We start from the raw sequence: 20,771 nt of genomic DNA, 5'->3' as shown, positions 1-20,771 counted from the left end.
TACTAGTACTTTAACCATTTTTCATCGTCCTCTGTGAAGAGACATTCACGTATGATATATACATATGTGTGCGCGGACTGAGTAGTTCTCCGTAACATGTTCAAATGATTAGACAAAATTTGATTAATACAAAAAAAAATAGCAAACGCAGATACGTATATCTTTTGGAAGGGTCATACTTTCATGCACTCTGGTTCAAACCAAAAGTTCTCTGAAACTTACTTAATCATCGATAACATATTTGTAACGTATCGAGGTCGTTTTTTTTTTCATAAGACATTCACATTGCTGTGGGAACTATCCGTGCTTCTCTTCTAGTCGACTTATTTCTGTATTTTTTTTAGGATAATTTGTACAGGAGACCCACATAAAAAGTTTTATAAAAAATAAGATGTGGTGTAATTGCCAGTAAGACAACTTCCACACAAGTCAAAATGACGTGAATGTCGCTGTTTGGCTTTTAACCATGAGTAATACCTATACCGTATAGTCACATATAAAAGGCCCTGACATGACAAAATGTGAAACAATTCAAACGGAAAAACCAACGGCCTGATTTATGACAAATTGATAAACGTTATGTTTGTCAGATAAAGATGCTTCACAAAAACGTCTATTCTACAGAATTTGTAAGAAAAAAATTTAGTTGTAGAAATATTTTAATATTTCGCCAATTAACCATTGAAAAACTTTGTGCAAATTTAGATTTTGTAGTCAACAATTGCCAGTTGAGACATGAAGATGGCATGATTTCCAAGAGGCGATAGAGTATGCCGTCTTCGTGACTCGAATGACATTGGTGACGACTATATAAGCATTATGACCTGTGAAATAATAGAAGCAGATATACCTTTTTATCTGATTATTTGAGGACACATTCCAAATACATACAATTCTAATTTTTATTCAATTTTACAAATTAAAATCATTAAGGTGAAAGTCGGCCCTTTTAGGAAACCTGTATAATTTAGAACTTCACACATGCACGTAGTTAGTCTATCGACATATATGAACTATTCTCTGTAACTTTGTATTTAGTTTATGAGAATAGAGGTTCAAATAATCAAGAATAAAGAATAAGAAACAGGCTTTTTTCTTTAACTTCACGTTCCGCTATGACGATGGTGTACTTTCAATGAATAATCAAAAGTTTGGTGACTATGTGGATCGCATATATTTGATTGGACTTGAGATAAATGATAATCACAGATACAGTTAAGTTTGCCGTATATCTTATCTTACATCTAGAAATGGACAATGAGGATCTGTTGAGATATAAACTTTAGGACACAAGATATGATATAAAACATCCCCGGTTTTTGGTGGGGTTCGTGTTGCTCAGTCTTTAGTTTTCTATGTTGACACTTGTGTTTAGTATACTATTGTTTGTCTTTTGGTCCTTTCGTTTTTAGCCATGGCGTTTTCAGTTTATTTTCGACTTATAAGTTTGATTGTACCTTTGGTATCTTTTGCCTCTCTATTTTAAACTTATCAATTTTCCACTTCTCTTTTAGGAACATTTTAGCAGCGCCTGCATAAGAGGTATATATCTCTAAGTTGATAAATGAAATTCCAGAACTTGCGTTTTCTATCATGATGTCTTTGATAGAGGACTACTGCTTACAAGGAAGCTATTTAACCAATGGTTCCAAATGGTAAATTCGAAAGATTTACGGACGCCATCATAATTTGGTCGCCCGTTTTTGATGACCATGCTTATGTTCCACTTGAGGTAGTCACAACCCCGCCCTCTTCAAATAATCATTAAAACCGTGAATCACCGTCTATTATTTGGTATAGACTCTCTTGTGTTCAGTTGTCATATAAAATTGGCCATGATGATCAAAACAATTTTCTGGAAAATTCTTGAACAAGCTATTTTAAGTTGCCTCTAAATTATGTTTAAATTATCATTTTATGGTTAAGAATTAGATGAGGTCCCATGTGAAGTTAAAGAACCTTCGAGGCTGTATGGTCAAAGGTCAAGATTAACATCAACAAGAAACTTTGTTTTATAAAAACTTTTGAATGTGACTTCCCATCTTTATCTAAATGTCTTTTTTTCACAGTGGTCTGATCAAGTCCCGGCTAATGCATATCTAGTGCATTCTAATCGTTAATATTTGGTTCACCACGTGGCACTTGCAATTGCATTTGCTCATTGGTCAAAGCCCAGAGTGACCTGATGACGTAAAGATATTCATTTACACGCACTTTGATCGATATTTGTATTTAGGAAAGACTTCCTTTTGAACACCTTTCTGTTGACGAAATAAACAAGTGTCCAGAATATATCATTCTATACATTCATTCATTATTTTGTACATAAATTAGGCCGTTAGTTTTCTCGTTTGAATTGTTTTACATTTGTCATTTCGGGGTCTTTTATAGCTGACTATGCGGTATGGGCTTTGCTCATTGTTGAAGGCCGTATATACGGTGACCTATAGTGTTGTTAATTTCTGTGTCATTTGGTGTCTTGTGGAGAGTTGTCTCATTTGCAATTATACTACATCTTCTTATTTTTATATAGACATACACGAAGGACAACAGAAATATGAAAACAAGATGAAATTTTATTTCACGATCTCTCACAAAATGATTTTATCATTATAAATCAACAAAAAATGTAAAACATAGAAAATATAAACAGATCTTAAGCATAAACAATAAATATGAATAAATGATAAATTGGAAAATGTAACTTTATTTTCATCTGCCATAATTTGAATCGGAATAAAGAAGACATGAGCAGGACACCTTTGTATCCCTTGGAATCTAAAATCAAAATGAATTGTAAATCATTATAAATCTATCGAAAACATCCTTCTTACTGTTGCTAAAGAATGCCAAAAAATAGCCTCATTTTGAGATAGTGTCATAGTATTTAATGGGAGCCACAACCTTATCCGAAAGGTTTTTGCTTCAATTTTTCTAATACAAATATATTGATGTTGGTAAAATTGGTAAAAAAAACTATGTCTTCTAAGGTCAAATATGGCAATTTTGATATAATGATTCACAGTTTACATTATCGCACTAAAGTGTCCATAATATATCATTCTATACATCCATGAAATTATCAATATTTTGAAATGATTCTAGAATTTATTTCTTTTACATTCAGGGAGAAGACAATAGCTCCTTTTTTGTCTGTTTATCAGACTTTATATATCGTACTGTCAAAATCATATTGTTTTAGTTGAAAGGAAATCCTTTCTTTATGTTTCCACAATGGCAACAGATTTTTAGATAAAATATTCCTTTAATAAGCTATAGAATAAAATGAGAAAATATCTATGAAAAATATCAAACTATTTATGAAATATATTTATCGTTTCTGATTGTAAACAGCTAAATTATATCAAGTATACTGGTAAACTTTTTACACATAATAATCCGAATAGCATAAAAAACAAGAAATACAACTTCTAGCAAAATAAAATAATTGCTATTTGGTTTTAATTTGTCCACATATACATTATTTTTAATTTGTCCACATCTACATTAGTTTTAAGTTGTCCACATCTACGTCTAGTATAAAAAATAATTCATTAAAAAAGAAAATGGTGCCATGAGTAAGAAAGAACTTTAAAGTAAAAACTAGCATGTTTTGATGAAATGCAACTTATGGATTTCGTATAGATATAGAATCGTTTTTATAGTTTCTTTTTTTACTACACTGGTATTAGATTGTCATGAAAAGTGAAAACTATTTGGGAGGAAATACTACCTATTGAATAATAGTCATGTATATTCAATCAAAGTATATATTTATATGTATATAATTTCGAATCTAATAAAACATATAATTTTGAATCATTTTCACAAATAACTGAACATTTCAATACAAATTTTTACTGTCTAAATTACACAATCAACCTTCGTGAGTTCTATTGTATGACAAATTAATTTAAAAAAAATATAAACACATTATATCTGTCTCTCATTTTCATAACAACAAAACAAAAAAATTGTATGAGCTTTCATCAGATCCTTCGATATATACAACAAATAATACTACTTTTCTTTCATAAACACGAACAAAACTTGTTGTCATTTATACATTATAACAATATGTAATAATTGTTGGACGTGGTTTGTGTTATTGTCTCAGAAGTCCGAACACAGACAGCAACAACATAATGCAGCTAGTAACACATACAGACATGTCTCGTCACTCTTGTCTCTTCTTTCACGTACTACAACCCTACAACAATGTCAAAACAGAAAATAAGTCAAACAAAAGTATGAATGAAGCTTGATTAATTAATAATTGTTTTGTTATTCACAATTGATACTATAGATTAAACCATTAAATCCTTTAAAAAATTTGCTAACTTATAGGTGTACATATAGACTTGTAACAACTTCTACTAAAAAGTTTAAACTGACTGCTTAATCTCATTTCTCGAATGGGTTGTGTATTTTTTTAGGAACCAGTAGTGTACCAATGTTCAAACTCCGAAAGAAGCGAAACCTGATATATAACAGTTGTTACTGTATGGAAATTAGCTAAGTGATTACTTAAGATAGTTTGGTTCGCAGTATTTAATACTTACGGTTGTTGAGTATATACAACTGTTGTAGGTTGTTGCGCATATTGTTGTTGAGGATATCCTCCTCCCTGTCCATATGGATACTGTTGTGGAGACTGTTGTGGATACTGTTGTGGATGCTGTTGTGGATAAGCTTGTTGGCCTGGTGGATACTGTGGATATCCTGGTTGCTGTGCTGATGGGGAATAAGGAGGTGGTGGTGCTGATGGATAAGACATATTACTATAAAATAACAAATGATAATTGTGTTAATTGGCATTTAGTCTTAGTTTATAACACTCCGATGATGAGTTTATATTACAGACAAGTTGTAGACAAACATTACACTAAGACATATTAACATTAAAGAGCCAACCATTCTTTGCTCTTATTTTTAAAATGTAGCGGGAAACAACTAATATCAATTCTATAGACTTTAGTTTGAACCTACATTCTGCTGAACCAATGAGGTGAGTATGCTACTGCAGTTACCAGCAAAGACAAATACCAGCTTTAGATTAGATGATTGATATATATGAACTCATACTGTAAAGTATGTGGTTGGACAAGATACTTTGAGAGAGTGTTATGGTTTCTTATCAATGAAAAAGGGCACAGACATGATCGTTTTGCTCGCCTTTTTAAAACCTATAATATATAATTTCTTATTAAATATTCATTTTCAAATACTGTATGGATTTTCTTAACTATTGAACCTTAAAAGTAAAAACAAAATGTAGTAAAGAACTAAAATACTGAAAATGTTGCTTAGGTAGTGTACATATTAAAGATATAAATTTAGCTATATTTATATAATATCCACCATTCGCTGATACAAGCATGAAACTGAAATAGCGTATACATTAAAGCAAGCGTTCAGAGTACGACCAAAACAGTAAAAATTTAACAAAACGACAGAATTGGACATGAGCATTTAATGCAGTCTTAAATTTTGTTTATTGTCATTTTCACCGTCAATCCATGCTTACTGAAAGTTGTCGAATTTTTAATACTGATTCTTTGCGCGTTTTCAAAAATTTTTGGTTATAGTCGGTCTTCTAATGGCTTTAAGGCCTAGTATCCTAAAACAATACTGAAAGGGTCCCACAAGCTCATTTCAGAAAAGTTGGCTTTAACAATACATATAGTCATCTTATTTTCACATCTGTTACTAAGATAGAAACTTAGGAAATTGTTAATCTATTCTTACCTCATTTGTTTAAAAGAAGATACGGTCGTATTATCCTTTTTATAATGAATACCTAAATTAAACAAAAAAATGGCCTGCAACCACACACACACAGGAACGGTAAACAATAATATGAGTCTACGCCGACTCTTGCAAATGACAACTCTGTTTCCTCGATATAAAATTCAATAATTTCAGCATGTAATACAATTTAGATAGTTGGTACTGTTCAGTATAATACTAAATCCAATCTGCTATATCAAAACAAAAACTACTTGAATAGACTTGACAAGCATTTCTCTAAATGAGTGACAAATACAATTAACAATAGAACATACTGACTTATTTATCTAATTAGATATAAATATATATATATATAGATATAGATACAAGACAAGACATGACTTGTCTTGTCTTAAACCTTTCACAATAAAAAAAAATAATCAATATTTTACAAAATTCTTTTATGAAATATCCGAAAAATCTCAAAATTAAATTGTGTCCATTTTTTCACTGCGACATGAAGAGCGTTACATAACGGAGTCTTCTAGATGGGCCTAAAAAAACAACTGCCTTTTTAAAAATCTACAAATATTCTTTCTCATTTAGTTATATTGTGAGGGTGTAAAGTCTCATTAAATGTGGATACTTGAAAATTTTAACAAATAACTTATAAACAAGAGATGTGACTATGTGTCAATGAAAAAGCAACCCAACAAAAAAAGATCATAAGACATCTGGAGGTCATCATATTTCTTCAAATTTTCTATATAATATGCCAAGATCGAAATCGCCCCGAAAAGTAGATATATGCATGTGGCGGGCGAATTAATCTTTTCAACCACCCGGTCCTCTTCATTTTAATCTTGATCAATATAATAACTAAAGGTACAAATAAGAACGTACAATAAAATCAGTTCAGAAAAAAGATCTTGTCTCTGCAAAATATAAAAATCTTATTTTATCACTGGAGCGTCAAGGCTATTTGAGAAATCTCAGGCGGATGCATACTCCTCAAAACAAATCAACATACCAATTAATTGTCGACCAATCATTTATTGTCTGTGAGGAACAACCTCACATCTAAAGCCTCATTTTAATGGAACTAATATAACCTATGAGTAGAATTTCGTCACAGATCCCAAAAATGAAGTGTTCGTTTATCCAGGAGAGCATAATTTTTATGGTAATGCTTTTCCGACGTTAATACCAACAACGTATTTCAGCATTGTAATCGGGAGAGAAAGGCTTTGTATAGTGAGGGATTTTGTTAAGTGTTACATAAAAATAAAGTGTATCCAAGTTTCTAAATGTCTAGTTTCCAATTAAAATTAAAAAAAAACCCAAAGAAATAATGATGAAAAGCATTTCCCCCAAACATGAATTACTCTACAACCTATCTAGAATCGAGGCGAATGTCCATAGTTTTAAGCCGTATGTAGATTTTGTTTGTGTTGTTGGGTAACTGTCTCAATGACGTTTATTCCGCATCTCTTTTTATATCGATTTTTTTTTGGGGAAATCGGAAAAGTCAGACTATAGTGAATCGCATGAACGACGTAAGTGCAAGAGTAGAATATAAAATAAATGAACTAATGGAACAATTGTGTACGCAATTAAATTACGTACAAAATGCATGCCCTTCTTAATTATTTTAAAAACATAGGCTCATCATCTCCTGCCATTTCTTTCAATACTTTATGCTTTCAATTCTTTTTTCTTAAATTCATTCCTCTGTTTTTCTTTTTTGTTAACATGTGATATACTATACACAGCACGCCTGAAAATAAACAACCAAAAAGGAAAGATGCAAATTCTTTCTGTTTCCGTTTTCCGTTTCCGCCTTTTAGTAGCACCTCACGGGGCGTGCTCTTAATTGATGATTTGTTTTACAGATAAAATTGTGTTGAACGATAAGAGTTGTATTTTGCTGGAACGAGCATTAAGTGACTGCGAGTACTCTTAGGCTGATACTGGTGTTTTTGACTACATATTGTTTATATTTTTGTTAGACCACAAATCTTTATCCACTGGTGGGTCAAGTTGTTTCATCATTACATGTATCTTCGTTTTTATCTTGCAACTATATACATTTACGAATGGCGCCACGCATTTAAGATGACAAGCAGCACAGAAATTGTCTGTCATTCAACATCTTTCAATCGATTTAAACCAAACTTGGTATATACTTTACACTAACAAGCGCGTTCTAATGTAATGCTTAATATTACATACCTAAAATAACAAATAAAACATATTTGTTTTACTATCGCTAAACAACAAATCAAAAACAAACTATTCTAAAAACCCTATTCTTTTTTAGAGATTTCTTATTAACATGTTAAAGTGTATGTCTCTACATTTCTTTCTATTCGTAATTATTATGCTGAAAATCTGAATTAAGACCGGCAAAACTCTATTTAAATCGCTATTTTGCTAGAGCCGGTAAAATAGCACCTAAGAGGCTATTTTGCCGGAGCCGGCAAAATAGCCCACTGCCTTTTTTAAATTTGTTTATCTTTGTTGAATACCGTACGGTGACCCGTAGTTTTATACACCCTCGTCTTTTGGTCTCTGCATGGTGGTTGAGTTACTGATAGTCGTGTCAGACAAACGAAAAAAAAAGGTATATACTAATAATTACATAACATGTAGGTTTCATTAGGATCCGTCCAATAAAATTATAAAAGGAAGCCTTCAAGTCCTAAATACTTCCGTCAAAGACCCCCGTGTGAAAAAACAGATTACACAAAAAAAAAGAATCAAGATTTTAATGAAGACCTTTTTGTACATATTTATGTTTCAAACTCTCATTAAGATGGGGACCCATAACATTCGAAATTGTATGACCTTTTTCACTTTCACTTTAATCTAATGCATATATTTTCTATGTTTGTTTGAATATATATATATATATGTTATACTTACCAAGTTCAAGATAAATAACAAATTGTTATATATACGTAGTTGTGGAAATCTGTATTAATTCCGCTTTTCTTGGTACTAAGAATTGAGACAAAGAATGGCCACTGTCTTACTTGTGTATTTACGTTCTATATTTCATAATAAATAGGTGTATTAAATCTTGTGTGTCATAAACACGGGGTCATGTGTTATGTCCTGTTTCGGCTTAAGTAACCGGAACGACAACTTTATTTGGCGGTTTCTTTTGAATTGGACGGAATAAAAGTTGGCCTCAAGATTTTAATTTGTGTTTTTCGTTGACTCTTATATGTACACCAATATCATTCGATATTACAAACGATTCTTTTGTCCGAAGTTCCGAAGACCATATACGCTGATATTCTTTATTCTCTGTAATCCTAATATATTGTTTGAAGAAACAGTCATTCGATTGTTTTAGTCCTACAAGAATTTATGAACAGGAAAAGTCTATCTGATCACAACAACTTGTGTAAATTTATAAGGATTAAGCCATGTACTTTACCTTTCTAGTATAACCTCTACTGTAATTTTAATATATTTGTCTCTGTTTTAGTTTTGTATGTCTGGGAATATGATATATTTTAAGAATCTATATACCAATGTAATTTGGTTTGCAGAGAAATAGAGATACAACTAGACGCTCAAATCTAAATAAGCACACACAAAATTGATATCTGTACGTGTTCGATTTTTTTGGTAGCAAAAATGCAACCGATATTTCCCCTTCCTTATTTATTTCGTTTTGCAAACGCTACTAGAAAAAGGTGAATCCATGTAAGTGTGAACAAAAAAGTTTCATGTCATTCTCAATAATAGGCTGTAAATTCTGAACATTTTACTGATTTCGTAAAAGAGTTAAGGCTGATCCTTTTAGAGAGTTTGTGCAACCTAGTGGATATGGGTGTTGAATATATCTAATATATTCAAAAGATTATCCAAAATTTTAACAAATATCCTTAAAATACAAATATTACTTTGCAATAAACATTGACGTTGAAGGAAACTTGATATATTTACTTTATTACCTTAAGCTTTACAGCTTATCGGTGTAAACAAGAAATAACATATTATAATTGCAATAAAACATGTAGACAGAGAATGTTAATTATTTTGTAAAATACTGTCCCTCATTTTAAAAGCCAGGATAATAATAATAATAATAAAAAAGTCAACTGCTTAACATTTTGTAGAGTAAACAACTGTATCAGTTTATATATGCTCGGTCTATACCAGTAGTATTGTTTTATAAATTTTAATAAGACACTTTAATAATATATTGCAAATTTTAAAGGTTTTGTAAAATTTTGTATTTAAGGACATTCAGAGCCAAAAATGAATTATTTGTGTTTGAAAGGTTATACATGAAAAAGGGATGAACTACCAAAGGGCAGTCCAAATCATAAGTCGAGAAGAAAAACCGAAGACCTCATGGACATGCAAAAGATAAAATGATGAAAAGACAAACAGCAGTAAAATAAAATATAATGAATCCTTATCCTTCAAAGTTCGATGATCACTATGTGTTTCGAATATATTTATCATTATCCTTCATATAATAATATGCAAAAGTGTCAAGTTTAAGATTTAGACAACCTCACATCACACGGTCGCCTCTCTTACTATACTTTTTATAGAATACTAGATTATAAATCACTAGTCCTTTTGTAATTATGGCTGTCACTTCCACAGCAGAGCTGCAACCGGGATCGTGAAAAGAATCACAGATTGCAGGGTCAGTATAGTTCACAATTCAAAGTAATTGATTTTGTTTCTTGCCATTTGACGAAATTCGGTATATTTCATTAGTTTTATTTTTTTTTTGTACTACGCTGTGTTTAGAGGCGTTGTTGGCCATTTTTAATTGTATCAAGATGTTTGAAATGAAACAGTAGAGGATGCTTTTCTTTCCAAAATTAGAACTGCACAAGTCAGAGGTCCAAATCTTTTATTCGTCGTCGGGTGTTTAGTAGGAGCATGGAAGAAATGTATCGCTGCAGTCCAAAATCGTCTGTATGAAACCACTTATGACAGAATCGCACTCTGCTTTGCTACATCTTCCAAAATACCGATCCAAGCAAAAAGAAAACTGTATCTGTATGGGTACGTTATAGAATCTCTATGGGCTATATTATAACGGGTATTACTATAAGTATTAATATATAATCATAGCAGACTAATCAGCTCAATAGTTAATTAATTAATTGATTAATTAGAAAATGACATAATCAGTCAAAAAGAAAGATATGGATATAACTAATCAATAATATATCTGGGTTTAAAAGGAACATGTTTATATGTTATTTAAAAATCCGATAATTGTGGGATAAATTTAAATCGTTCAGTCAATTCATTTGTACATATTCAATTGAAATAATTTAAACTGAAAAACGTTACGGAGGATTAACTCTACAGACTGCGCATGGGTTTTTGTTACACTAAAGGCGTCCTTTCCTTAGCAACATGTCCGATTTCCGGTAGTTCTTTGTAATATGAAAATGTGAAAATTAGCCGTATAAACATATAATGTTTACAAAGTTACTTTACATAAATATAAAGGATATAATAATAGTGATTTAATTAACCGGTAAGATATTTGTTTACTATAAGGTTTCCACCCTGAAAGGTGAGCTCTCTTCAACATCTGACTTGCGTTTTGCCATAAAAGAGTATATTCCATCTGGGACTATTATATAATAGTCCCAGATTCCATACCCTTTTAATACTATTTGTTCTTCTTTAGTAAGTTTCAAAATAAATTTTCTTTTTAAATATGGACTTCTGATATACTGATAATCGAAATGATATTTTTTGATATTTTTAAATGTGAATAGATATTTCGGAGTCTGGTTTCAATAGTTTTTATGGTCTGCAGTACTCTAAATGTTTTTATGGTCTGCAGTACTCTTAATGTTTTTGGTAACTCCTGTTATCATTTTTATATATTACTAGTTTTAATTCTTCTGGCAAGTTAACATACAAGTACTAGTAATTTAAAGTAAACAAATTATTTACAATACACTTTTATATACACATTTTAATTGACACTTCTCGTTTAAATGCCTTCTTTGGAAATTATAATGATAAACATCTCACCATGATACAATCTGTTTGATACATCTTCGTCGTGCAAACTGTTACTTACAGTTTTGTGTACACGACATATGTTCAAACAAATACAGAATCAGAAATTAAAAATCGAAAAACTTTTCCACAAAAGTCCAATAAAGAATTTTACAAATATACGATTCGCTATAGCTGCTCCTCAAATCAAGTACTAGTATTAACCTATGATTATTTTATAGCGAAAATATAATGAGTAGCAAGACACTATAAACGATACAGAGATATATAAGTATAACTGTTAAATGATGTAAATGATAGCAATAATATATTACTTTGAAGTGTAAATTTGATTAAGATTTGACATTTTATTCTCTAACATTCGATTTTCTACGTTCTACAAATTAATTGGGAATTCAGATGTGGTAATTATAAGCCTTAACAAACAGAGAGAATACTATTTTTCGGTAGGTTGGAGACCCATGTTGACGATGACGAAAGGAGAAACCACATTGTTTGAGCTCCAGAAGGCCTTATTAAAGACACTTTACCTGAAACACCGAGTTAAACTTTGTTTTGCCTACATTTGATACCTTAGTTTGTAAACACCTTAGACCGAATTCTTCTGTCCCTATATTGAAGATATTTCCTAATCTTCGTTTGGCTTTTTTTCTATCTATTTATTTTTTGGCAATTTTGATATTGAAAAAATGAGAAATAAATAGAAAAAAGTTACAAAGTAAAAAGCAAACGAATATCAGGAAATATCTGCAATGTAAAAAGGGAAGAATTCGGTCTATAAATACCCATACTCTGAGCAAAATACCCTTACTCTGAACTTACTCAGTCCTAGTGGCAAATGAATAAAAGTCGGTCCATTTGTCTCTGCCCTTTCCCTATGTCTTTTTCAATAACATTTTTATATCGTTGAACATAGTCATTGTCAATGTTTGCAACCAACTTACAGATTAGATCTCAGACCATTAAAAAGTCGGTAGATATGTTAGTATTTGAGAAATTACATTATCTACTAAAATTTAACAGCTAAATCTTATTAAAACATTTATGCATTAGGTAAATACTTAAGAATACCATAAAAGTCAAGGTATTTAAAATCAAACAAAAATCTACGGCATATAAACCTCTATCTTGATACCAATTACTGTATATGGTTACTTAGTACACCGTGAACGTCACCGATCTAATATCAATACCACATTGATTTTTGTCTACGGGAGGCTTTAAAAGCTAAAACCTTTATAAATGTTTTTAAATTTGTCGCCAAATTACAGACAATATTTCATTAAGTTTTTTATACCTAAATATCGAAAATCCATTTATCATTTGTCAATTTAAATCTACCGCTCTAAAGAAATGAAAAGCTTCATGTTAAATGATTGAATTTGAAAACCATAGATAAATATCATTAACAGCAATGTTATAGAAAGGTTAGATGATTAATCTTTTACAGTTTTAATTACCAAATGTATATCCATATATGCATATCTTGCCAACTATGCGCTATCTGGAATATGTATCACCCAAACTACGTTTTTCATCAACTGTTACAATAATACTTCTTTCTCAGTTTCATGTTTAAAGTCACTTCTTTAATTACTAATTTTAGTACTTGGTAATGCACACAAGACCATATAATTTATCACTCGACCGTTTTGTGAAGTTTTGATAAGAAATCATTGATTCTGGAGTAGTAAAGAATAAGAGAGTATGAATGCTTTGTTGACACTGTAAGGACTTTCCTCATCACTTGTGTTGAAGTTGTCGATTCTAACTAATGTTGATATATTGTACTTTTTTAGCATGGATCAAAGCAATAAAAGTAGTAAAACAAAAATATTAACACCTTCATCTGAATCCCTGTTAATCCAGTCACCAGCCTGTCAGTGGTTGTAAATTTCCATTTTTTTTTGTCTGTTTAAGTATTTTTTCTGATAGATGGACTGTCTGTAAATGTTAACTGTAAATTTTGTTGACATGATAAGTTTGTTAACCTTCGTGGATTGTTATGAAACTTGGACAGAAGCTAATCTTCAAGACCAAGAAGTAGCGTCTAAAGAGAAAGTTTGATTTTTTTTTAATTTCTTATTATACTGATAAATGGACTCACTTTTTAAGTCAACATTACACTTTTACACTGACAGCAGCAATCGTAGGCGAGACACAGGGTTCCACGGAACCCCTTGCGAATTTTTCTTTTAAAAATCATATTTATTAAATTATTGAATTATATGTTTTCGTTTTCAGAATATTTCAAGGGTTCAATATGAGTCAGTCAGATTGCCAGTCTAGAACTAGTCCAGAGAGACTCGGAAGTGCAGCAAGTTCGCTTGGAATTGTTCCATTCGGATTCCATTCTAAAACGCAATATGACGCAAACGAGACTCTTATTCAAATACGAAGTGAAAACTATGAACCAAAAGAACCTATTAAAGACAATAATATATGGAAACGGCCACCTCCGGATTTTAGACCTCAAATATTTGCTCCTAAACCTCCAAAACGTAATTCTCGTGAATCTATGCAACCTTGGAACTATGGAACAATACCAGGACAAAGAGAGATTATAAAACGCGAACGTCAAAAAGTAATTCCCCACATTCTACTTCCATTAAAGGAAGACAGAACAAGATTTGTGACAACAGGGAGGATAATGAGACCATTTACAGCAAAGAAAAAGTTTGTAACAGAGGGAATGTACAACCCTGGACCGTTTGCAGATATAAGAGAACATGATTTTAGAGGGGTATGTTTGAAAAGTTTACGATTTTAATAGTACTCGTGTGTGGAGTTTATGTTGTCGTATAGCTTAAATTTCTCTCGCTCTCTCTTGTGATTATTTTTTGTTTAAGACATATAGATTGATGGATTTTTTTTTCATTTAACGCAGTGGCAAATACTTTAAAAAATTATAGCACTGTTGAAAAAAAAATCGCTTCCGTCTGTCCGTCCTTCCATCCGATTTATAGGAATAAAATAGGAAAGGGAAAGACGCCTATTGATATTTTGTTCAATAGGTCAAAGTTAAAGGTTACTGTTCCAAAATATTTTTTTTTTAAATAGTTTCTGGATTGTTACGTGAGTTCTCTTTGCCTAATTGGAATACAATTTATAAAGATGGAAAATATAAGGAAAAGGAAGTCACCTAATGATTTAGATTCAATTTGACAAAATCAAGGTCACTGTTACTGAAAAATGTTTCCGGATTGTAACGTAAATTTCCTTTGATTGATTGAAATAAATAAGTGAAAAATATAGGAAAAGAGGAAGACGCCTATTGAATTGGAGTCAACAGAACCAAGTTCAAGGAGACTTTTACTAGAAAAAGAAACTTTTATGAACAAAATATTTTCCAGATTTTAACTTTATTTCCCTTGCTTGATTATAATGAATCTTGAACAGATGAAATTTATTGGGAAGTCGAAGACGTATATCTATTTTGGAGCCAATAGGAAAAAGTTAAAGGTCACTGTTCCTGAAATTTGCAACTTTTGGAAAAAATACTTTCCGTAAAATGTAAACTTAATTTTTGTAATTTTAGCAATTTGTTTTTGCCATTTTCTCCCATACTTGCTCAATTTGTTTAAAGTGGGTGCCCTAAAATAGGTTCTTTTCTGTATCGTGAGGCTCTGAAGAAATGATTGGTAACAATTTTGGTTTTTATATACCTGACGTGTGTGCGGTTCGGGGAGCCGATGATCTGTTGACAGTTTTATTTTATCCAGTTACACTGTATTTTGCAACGTTTGTTACGGCCTTTGGTTTTATGTTTTGACTGTTGTGTGTGATTTGCTACATCTAATTGCATTTATATTAGTTTCAGTGTCGACATTTTTTTTCATAATCCTATAATTGTGAGTTATTTTGCCTTTTAGCTTATAGTTTAAAATGAATAAAAGGAGGAGTAAGTATACATCAATTAAACGGCAACACGATGACACATCAAACCATACGACATCCATAATCTGGAAACGTAACTCTGCCTTCACTTTCACATGCACTAAAGTCAAAACCATTAATATAAAAATAAGAAGATGTGGTGTGATTGCCAATGGTACAAATATCCACCAAAGTTCAAATAAAGTGGATGTAAGCAATTATAAGCAACAACGAGAAAAACCCATACCGTATAGTCGGCTGTAAAAGGCCCCGACATAAAAAATATGAAAACAATTCAAATGAGAAAACTAACGGCCTAATTTATAACAAAACAATTTATGAAAATCAAATACAACAGACATGAACCAACGACAACCACTGAACTACAGGCTCCTGACTTGGGACAGTTACATAAAGAATGTAGCGGGGTTAAACATGTTTGTACTACTATAACAAAATATCGTTGTTTTTAATTGCTTCTAAATTCAACATCATGCATTATATATTTATAAGTTGTAACGATATATCATTCCATTGCTATTTTGGCTTCATATTAATTGTGTATTATTTGTTTTTTGCAGTATCCTCCACTGAAAAAACTTGGTCTGTCAGAATTTTTATCGAAATATGACAAAGATCCATACAACTTGAAATTCCATTCAGAAAGACTTGATATAAGTAAGGCAATACAAATAAAGTTACATCGAGTTTCTCTATGTAGAACAAAGGTTTAATACTGATCAAACGCAGTTTATTTTAATTGTTTCTTTCAAATTCAAGTGTCAAAATACAAAAACGACTAACATATATCAATTTAAAACATGAAACTTTTGTCTTAGTTTAGACGACTTTGATTTCGAAGAATTTTCTTGTGATTTATATATAGATTTCAAGTACTATATTCTAATTTATAAAAATTCATGATTTAAAGAGCAAGTTCAATTGATAATACAAGGTTATTCCGTCTTAGTTTAATTTTGTAGGATTGTATAGACATGTATCAAGATGACAATATTTATAAATACGATATGAAAGGGGTAAATGTATATATCGTATTAACAAATATTGTCATCTTGATTCATGCAGAGACATATGTCTCTGATTCATGTACGTCATACATATCGTGTGAAAATTCTATTTAAAATTTTTTTTTTGGTTTGTATTCAGTTTCAACGCGATTGTTCAGTATGTTTTACTCTTTAGTGTGTTGTATTGATAAAACTTTTTGTTTTTAACAGTTCACGGGGAACGCTTTGACAAAGCAACAGACAGAGATATTAAAGGTCAACAGATGGCTCCGCCTAAAACACCACAGCCTCCTTTTGATTCTCAACTTATCCTGGATAGAGAAAAATGGCCAATAAAACCTGGGGAATATACAGTAAGTATTTGCAAAATTTGTTGTCAACAGTGTGTTGCAATACATTGGATTATATGTATATGCGTACATGTAGAAAATAATAGGAACAAGAAAGTGTTTTACTTTGTTTCAATATATATTAATGTACCACAGTTATCGTCTGCCAAATTGGTTACATATATATATACCGCCTAATGTAATTTACAATTGTTAATACTGAAATACATTACAAAATGGGAACAGAATTCGAAGTAAAACGTTTCACATGTTGATAAACTTAGTAGAATTAAATTAAAAAATAGTTTTAAATCAAACGGGACCTTCGGACACTGTTTGTACGTTATACTGCTTACATATGAACTATATATCTACTCTGGTACTTTTCAAACAACAATTACTTAATTCAACACATTTAAAATTGCATGGCATAAAAACTGAAATACCACGAACTTGTTTATAGCAATACAGTTTTGAAAAGCTTTTAACATATATTCAGAGGTAAGTTAAATTGGTATGGTTTATATTTAGCTTGTTGCTTTTATTCATTTTTTAAATACTTTTATATGATATTCAACAGTTGCAACATAGTTCTGTACAATTTGTTCAGCTTCTTATACCGTTATATAAATCCTATTTTGGTTTAATGTCAAAATTAAAAATTTATATGTTTCTTAATCATTAGTTTTCTGTAATGAATTCATGAGAAATACGATATAAATTTTTATGTGTGGAAAATAATACAATAAGATAGATTTACAACTCGAACTTATAACACTTTGGACACCAGTTGGAGAAATCCGTTTGCGCCAAACATGCGTCAAAGTCCTGTTGCTCCACAACTCGCTTGTGCCACTAGTTTTCAATATGCCTAGTGTCATTTGCGCCAGAAATAAAGTACACGTATACGATTGCGACAATCTATTTTAATGAAAAGCAATGACCTCCGTCTCTCTATTTATCCAGTGTTTTACCGGCATTTTCCATTGACTGAGTGATTGAGTTTAAAGTCTTTAAAGTGGTTTAATAAAACTCGTCTCGCGGATTTTGAAGTTTCAGGCCACACGGATTGTGGGAAAAAGCATTGTCATTAACATCTATTGATAACACATAATCAGCAAAAGCATCTACTTTCTTATCATTTTGTCATATCTTGCAACAATAGTCTTTAATTCCATAAATTATTCTTTTTATGGTACCATAATTTATTAAGGATTTTAATGTATTAGTACAAGTAATTTGGTGCGTATAAATTCCGTGAATTGGCGCAACTGATACATTTGAAAAATAATATTTGGCGGAAATGATACATCTTCAAAATAGAAATTAGCGCATAAGGACTGCTGCCCTATAAGTCTACTACAAAAAGGATTTATCTAGGTAAAAAGAATGACTGAAGACTAGTATAACAACGAATCACAATGTTAAGAAAATGGAAAAATTAATCCCAATTAATCTGAAGTTTCTAATATAACCATGACAAAAATGACCAACAATTGTAAATTTAGCAACCTTTTTTTCATGTTCTAGTGTTCAACGGGTAAAAGAATAAAGATCGATGGTAGTTAAATTTGATTAACATATTTATATACATTCAATGTGTATTATAAAATCATAACTTTTAATTAATACTTGGATAAAAGGTACGTTAATGAAATATACTCGTTAATATTATATATTCTGAATAACAAAAGCTTTGCTCAGTTGGTATTGGTTATTTTTATTTTTATTTGTACATATAATTCGGTAAGTTAATTATTAGAAAGAAAGTCAATATTTCTTGCCAATGTTATATCAAAGAAAAATCCAAGCAATATTTTGTGCATAACATATTTCGTGTGCGATGACATGATGTCTGGGTCTGTCTTACAATTTTACCAATTGCAATATTTTGATAACTTTCATCTAGATCTGAAACCTTACCGTTCTGCACAAAACCGTTGTAGTAGGGAATGATAAACTTTACCAAATTTAACTCGTATGTTGTATGATATGATGATTAGTTGAATAATTCTGTTTGACAATATATAAAATTAAAAGCGTTTCGATTTCATAATATCAGCAGTTCATTTAAAGGCCAAATGTTTATTTAAAATCTTTTAAACAAATGTTCATTATTGCAATTTTTCCAGCGTTTTCGATTACGTCACAGACCTGCCAAAAGTGCTTTCATGGAAAGAGTATCTAACACACTGGAATCTAGATGGGCTAAAGAGAAAATGGAAGAAACTCTGGCTACTGTATCAAGCTGATAAAGGACATTCCTAGTTGTCATTGTTTTGTATGGTTGGGAACTATAATGCATATTACAAACTCATTATAATACATCGAAAGACATGTCTCCCATATATTGTACCATGCAAACAAACTCAGACACGAAATATTTCGATCAATTTCGCGGTTAGCTTTTATATGAACGAATCTCACTCGGCTTTGGTCCCATAACTTGAAGCAGTTTGCTTTAATCAGCTTTTTGCAAACGAATGACATGGCATACGATTCTGAGATATCAGTACCATCTGAAAATAAAATAATTGGAATGGGACTACCATTGTGTCCTTTTATTTAGTTACTATGCACCAGTTTTTTTTTTCTTTTTGCATCTTTAAGATGTAAAGTTACATTTGTACGTAGTTAATCTCCGGTACATCTACTACTTCTATTTTTTATAGTTTTGTTTTAAGACATAAGATCCAAAATGTAAAATACCTAATCTTTGTGAATGGTTAAATAACCTGTAACAAAACATTAACGAATTTCGAGTAGTCAAGTAACATTATGTTAAACTTTGTATGAATTTTTTTTTATATCCAGCAACATTTCACTTTAATTAGTTATATTTCGACGTGAATTATTTAGTATTATAGTATCGAATGAAAAACGCTTGCTCATCAATGTAATGAATATACTCAGTGCCAATATTTGTATTCCTATAACGTTATGATGTGGTTGTCTTTAGGGTAATTATATTAAAATGTCATTTTTGTGAATGGGTATATATTTACAAATATTTTTCTTGTTTGTTTTGTATATATCTATTGACTGTTTGTATATGTTAAATCTGTTTATTTCAATATTAAAATCTTTGTTTATGTTTTTCCATGAATGTTTGTTCTTAGACTCTTTCTCCAGCAGAAGAACTTTAGAACAGGATGCGGATGAAAATCTGACATTCTACTTAGTTCAAAGGGCTGTTGTAGTAAAAATACCTTCAATTGAGACCAAATGTCTATAACACTAGGCCTAACAGATAAAAATAGCATCTATTTATACATGAATTAACCAACAAAAATAATGTCCAGAAGATTGCATTTACATAACTTACCTCTATTGCACAATGGGTAAAATACACCAAACAACGAAAGACAGGAGGGGCATTTTAAAATTTTACTTCTTTTCAACTCTCTGACACGTCTGACCTTGAGTTAGATATATCATAAAATATATCTAATATGGACAATTCAAGTGATGGTCACTTACACAACTTATCGGAATTTTCGGTTTTTGATACTCTTCAACTCCGTATTCCAATTGTTTTTATTCAAGTGACACTGATAATGTTTTATTTATCTAGCAGCGAAAACAGTATGAATCGTATGAATTGAAATATAAATCATTTAATGTTTATGTTCCAAAGACCTTAGGCCAGGACCATATCATATGGCGGCCTTCGCTTGTATTTTTTATCCTGCCCGACAAAATGCATTGTTTTCATTGCATATTGTATACTGCTTTTGGTGTCAAATTGAACTGTCTTTGTCGGGACCGTAGCGTAAGGTCTGCA

At 31.1% G+C, this 20,771-nt stretch overlaps 2 protein-coding genes and 1 long non-coding RNA gene across 6 annotated transcripts in view; 1 reads left to right on the top strand and 2 right to left on the bottom strand.

The window, feature by feature from the left end:
* Nucleotides 1-20,771, bottom strand: part of LOC127728497 (uncharacterized) — a 42,184-nt gene that overhangs the window by 3,983 nt on the left and 17,430 nt on the right. The gene's annotated exons all lie outside the window — the stretch shown is intronic.
* On the bottom strand, nucleotides 2,557-8,834 carry LOC127728485 (uncharacterized). 2 transcript variants are annotated; one of them, XM_052235887.1, is made up of 3 exons: nucleotides 8,656-8,834; nucleotides 4,563-4,781; nucleotides 2,557-4,210 (listed from the first exon to the last, which is right to left on the bottom strand). In XM_052235887.1, exons 2-3 carry the CDS (start codon nucleotides 4,775-4,777, stop codon nucleotides 4,114-4,116), a joined length of 312 nt encoding a protein of 103 aa, XP_052091847.1. In that variant the 5' UTR covers nucleotides 4,778-4,781; nucleotides 8,656-8,834; the 3' UTR covers nucleotides 2,557-4,113. The 2 variants fall into 2 exon arrangements, with proteins under 2 accessions (XP_052091847.1, XP_052091846.1); XM_052235886.1 differs by lacking the exon at nucleotides 8,656-8,834 and adding an exon at nucleotides 5,749-6,004.
* Nucleotides 11,093-20,093, top strand: LOC127728473 (uncharacterized). Of its 3 annotated transcripts, none has more exons than XM_052235869.1 (6): nucleotides 11,093-11,257; nucleotides 13,999-14,497; nucleotides 16,212-16,308; nucleotides 16,869-17,011; nucleotides 17,451-17,488; nucleotides 19,120-20,093. In XM_052235869.1, the coding sequence occupies exons 2-6, from the start codon at nucleotides 14,018-14,020 to the stop codon at nucleotides 19,253-19,255; spliced, it is 894 nt and encodes a 297-aa protein (XP_052091829.1). In that variant the 5' UTR covers nucleotides 11,093-11,257; nucleotides 13,999-14,017; the 3' UTR covers nucleotides 19,256-20,093. The 3 variants fall into 3 exon arrangements, with proteins under 3 accessions (XP_052091829.1, XP_052091831.1, XP_052091830.1); XM_052235871.1 differs by lacking the exon at nucleotides 19,120-20,093 and adding an exon at nucleotides 18,518-19,113; XM_052235870.1 differs by lacking the exon at nucleotides 17,451-17,488 and having other exon boundaries at nucleotides 11,094-11,257.

This window comes from Mytilus californianus, unplaced genomic scaffold (assembly GCF_021869535.1).
Source record: "Mytilus californianus isolate M0D057914Y unplaced genomic scaffold, xbMytCali1.0.p SCAF_2, whole genome shotgun sequence".
Classification (NCBI taxonomy): Eukaryota; Metazoa; Mollusca; class Bivalvia; order Mytilida; family Mytilidae; genus Mytilus; species Mytilus californianus.
Note: the sequence above shows the minus strand (reverse complement) of the source record. Positions and strands in the feature narration are given on the sequence as shown.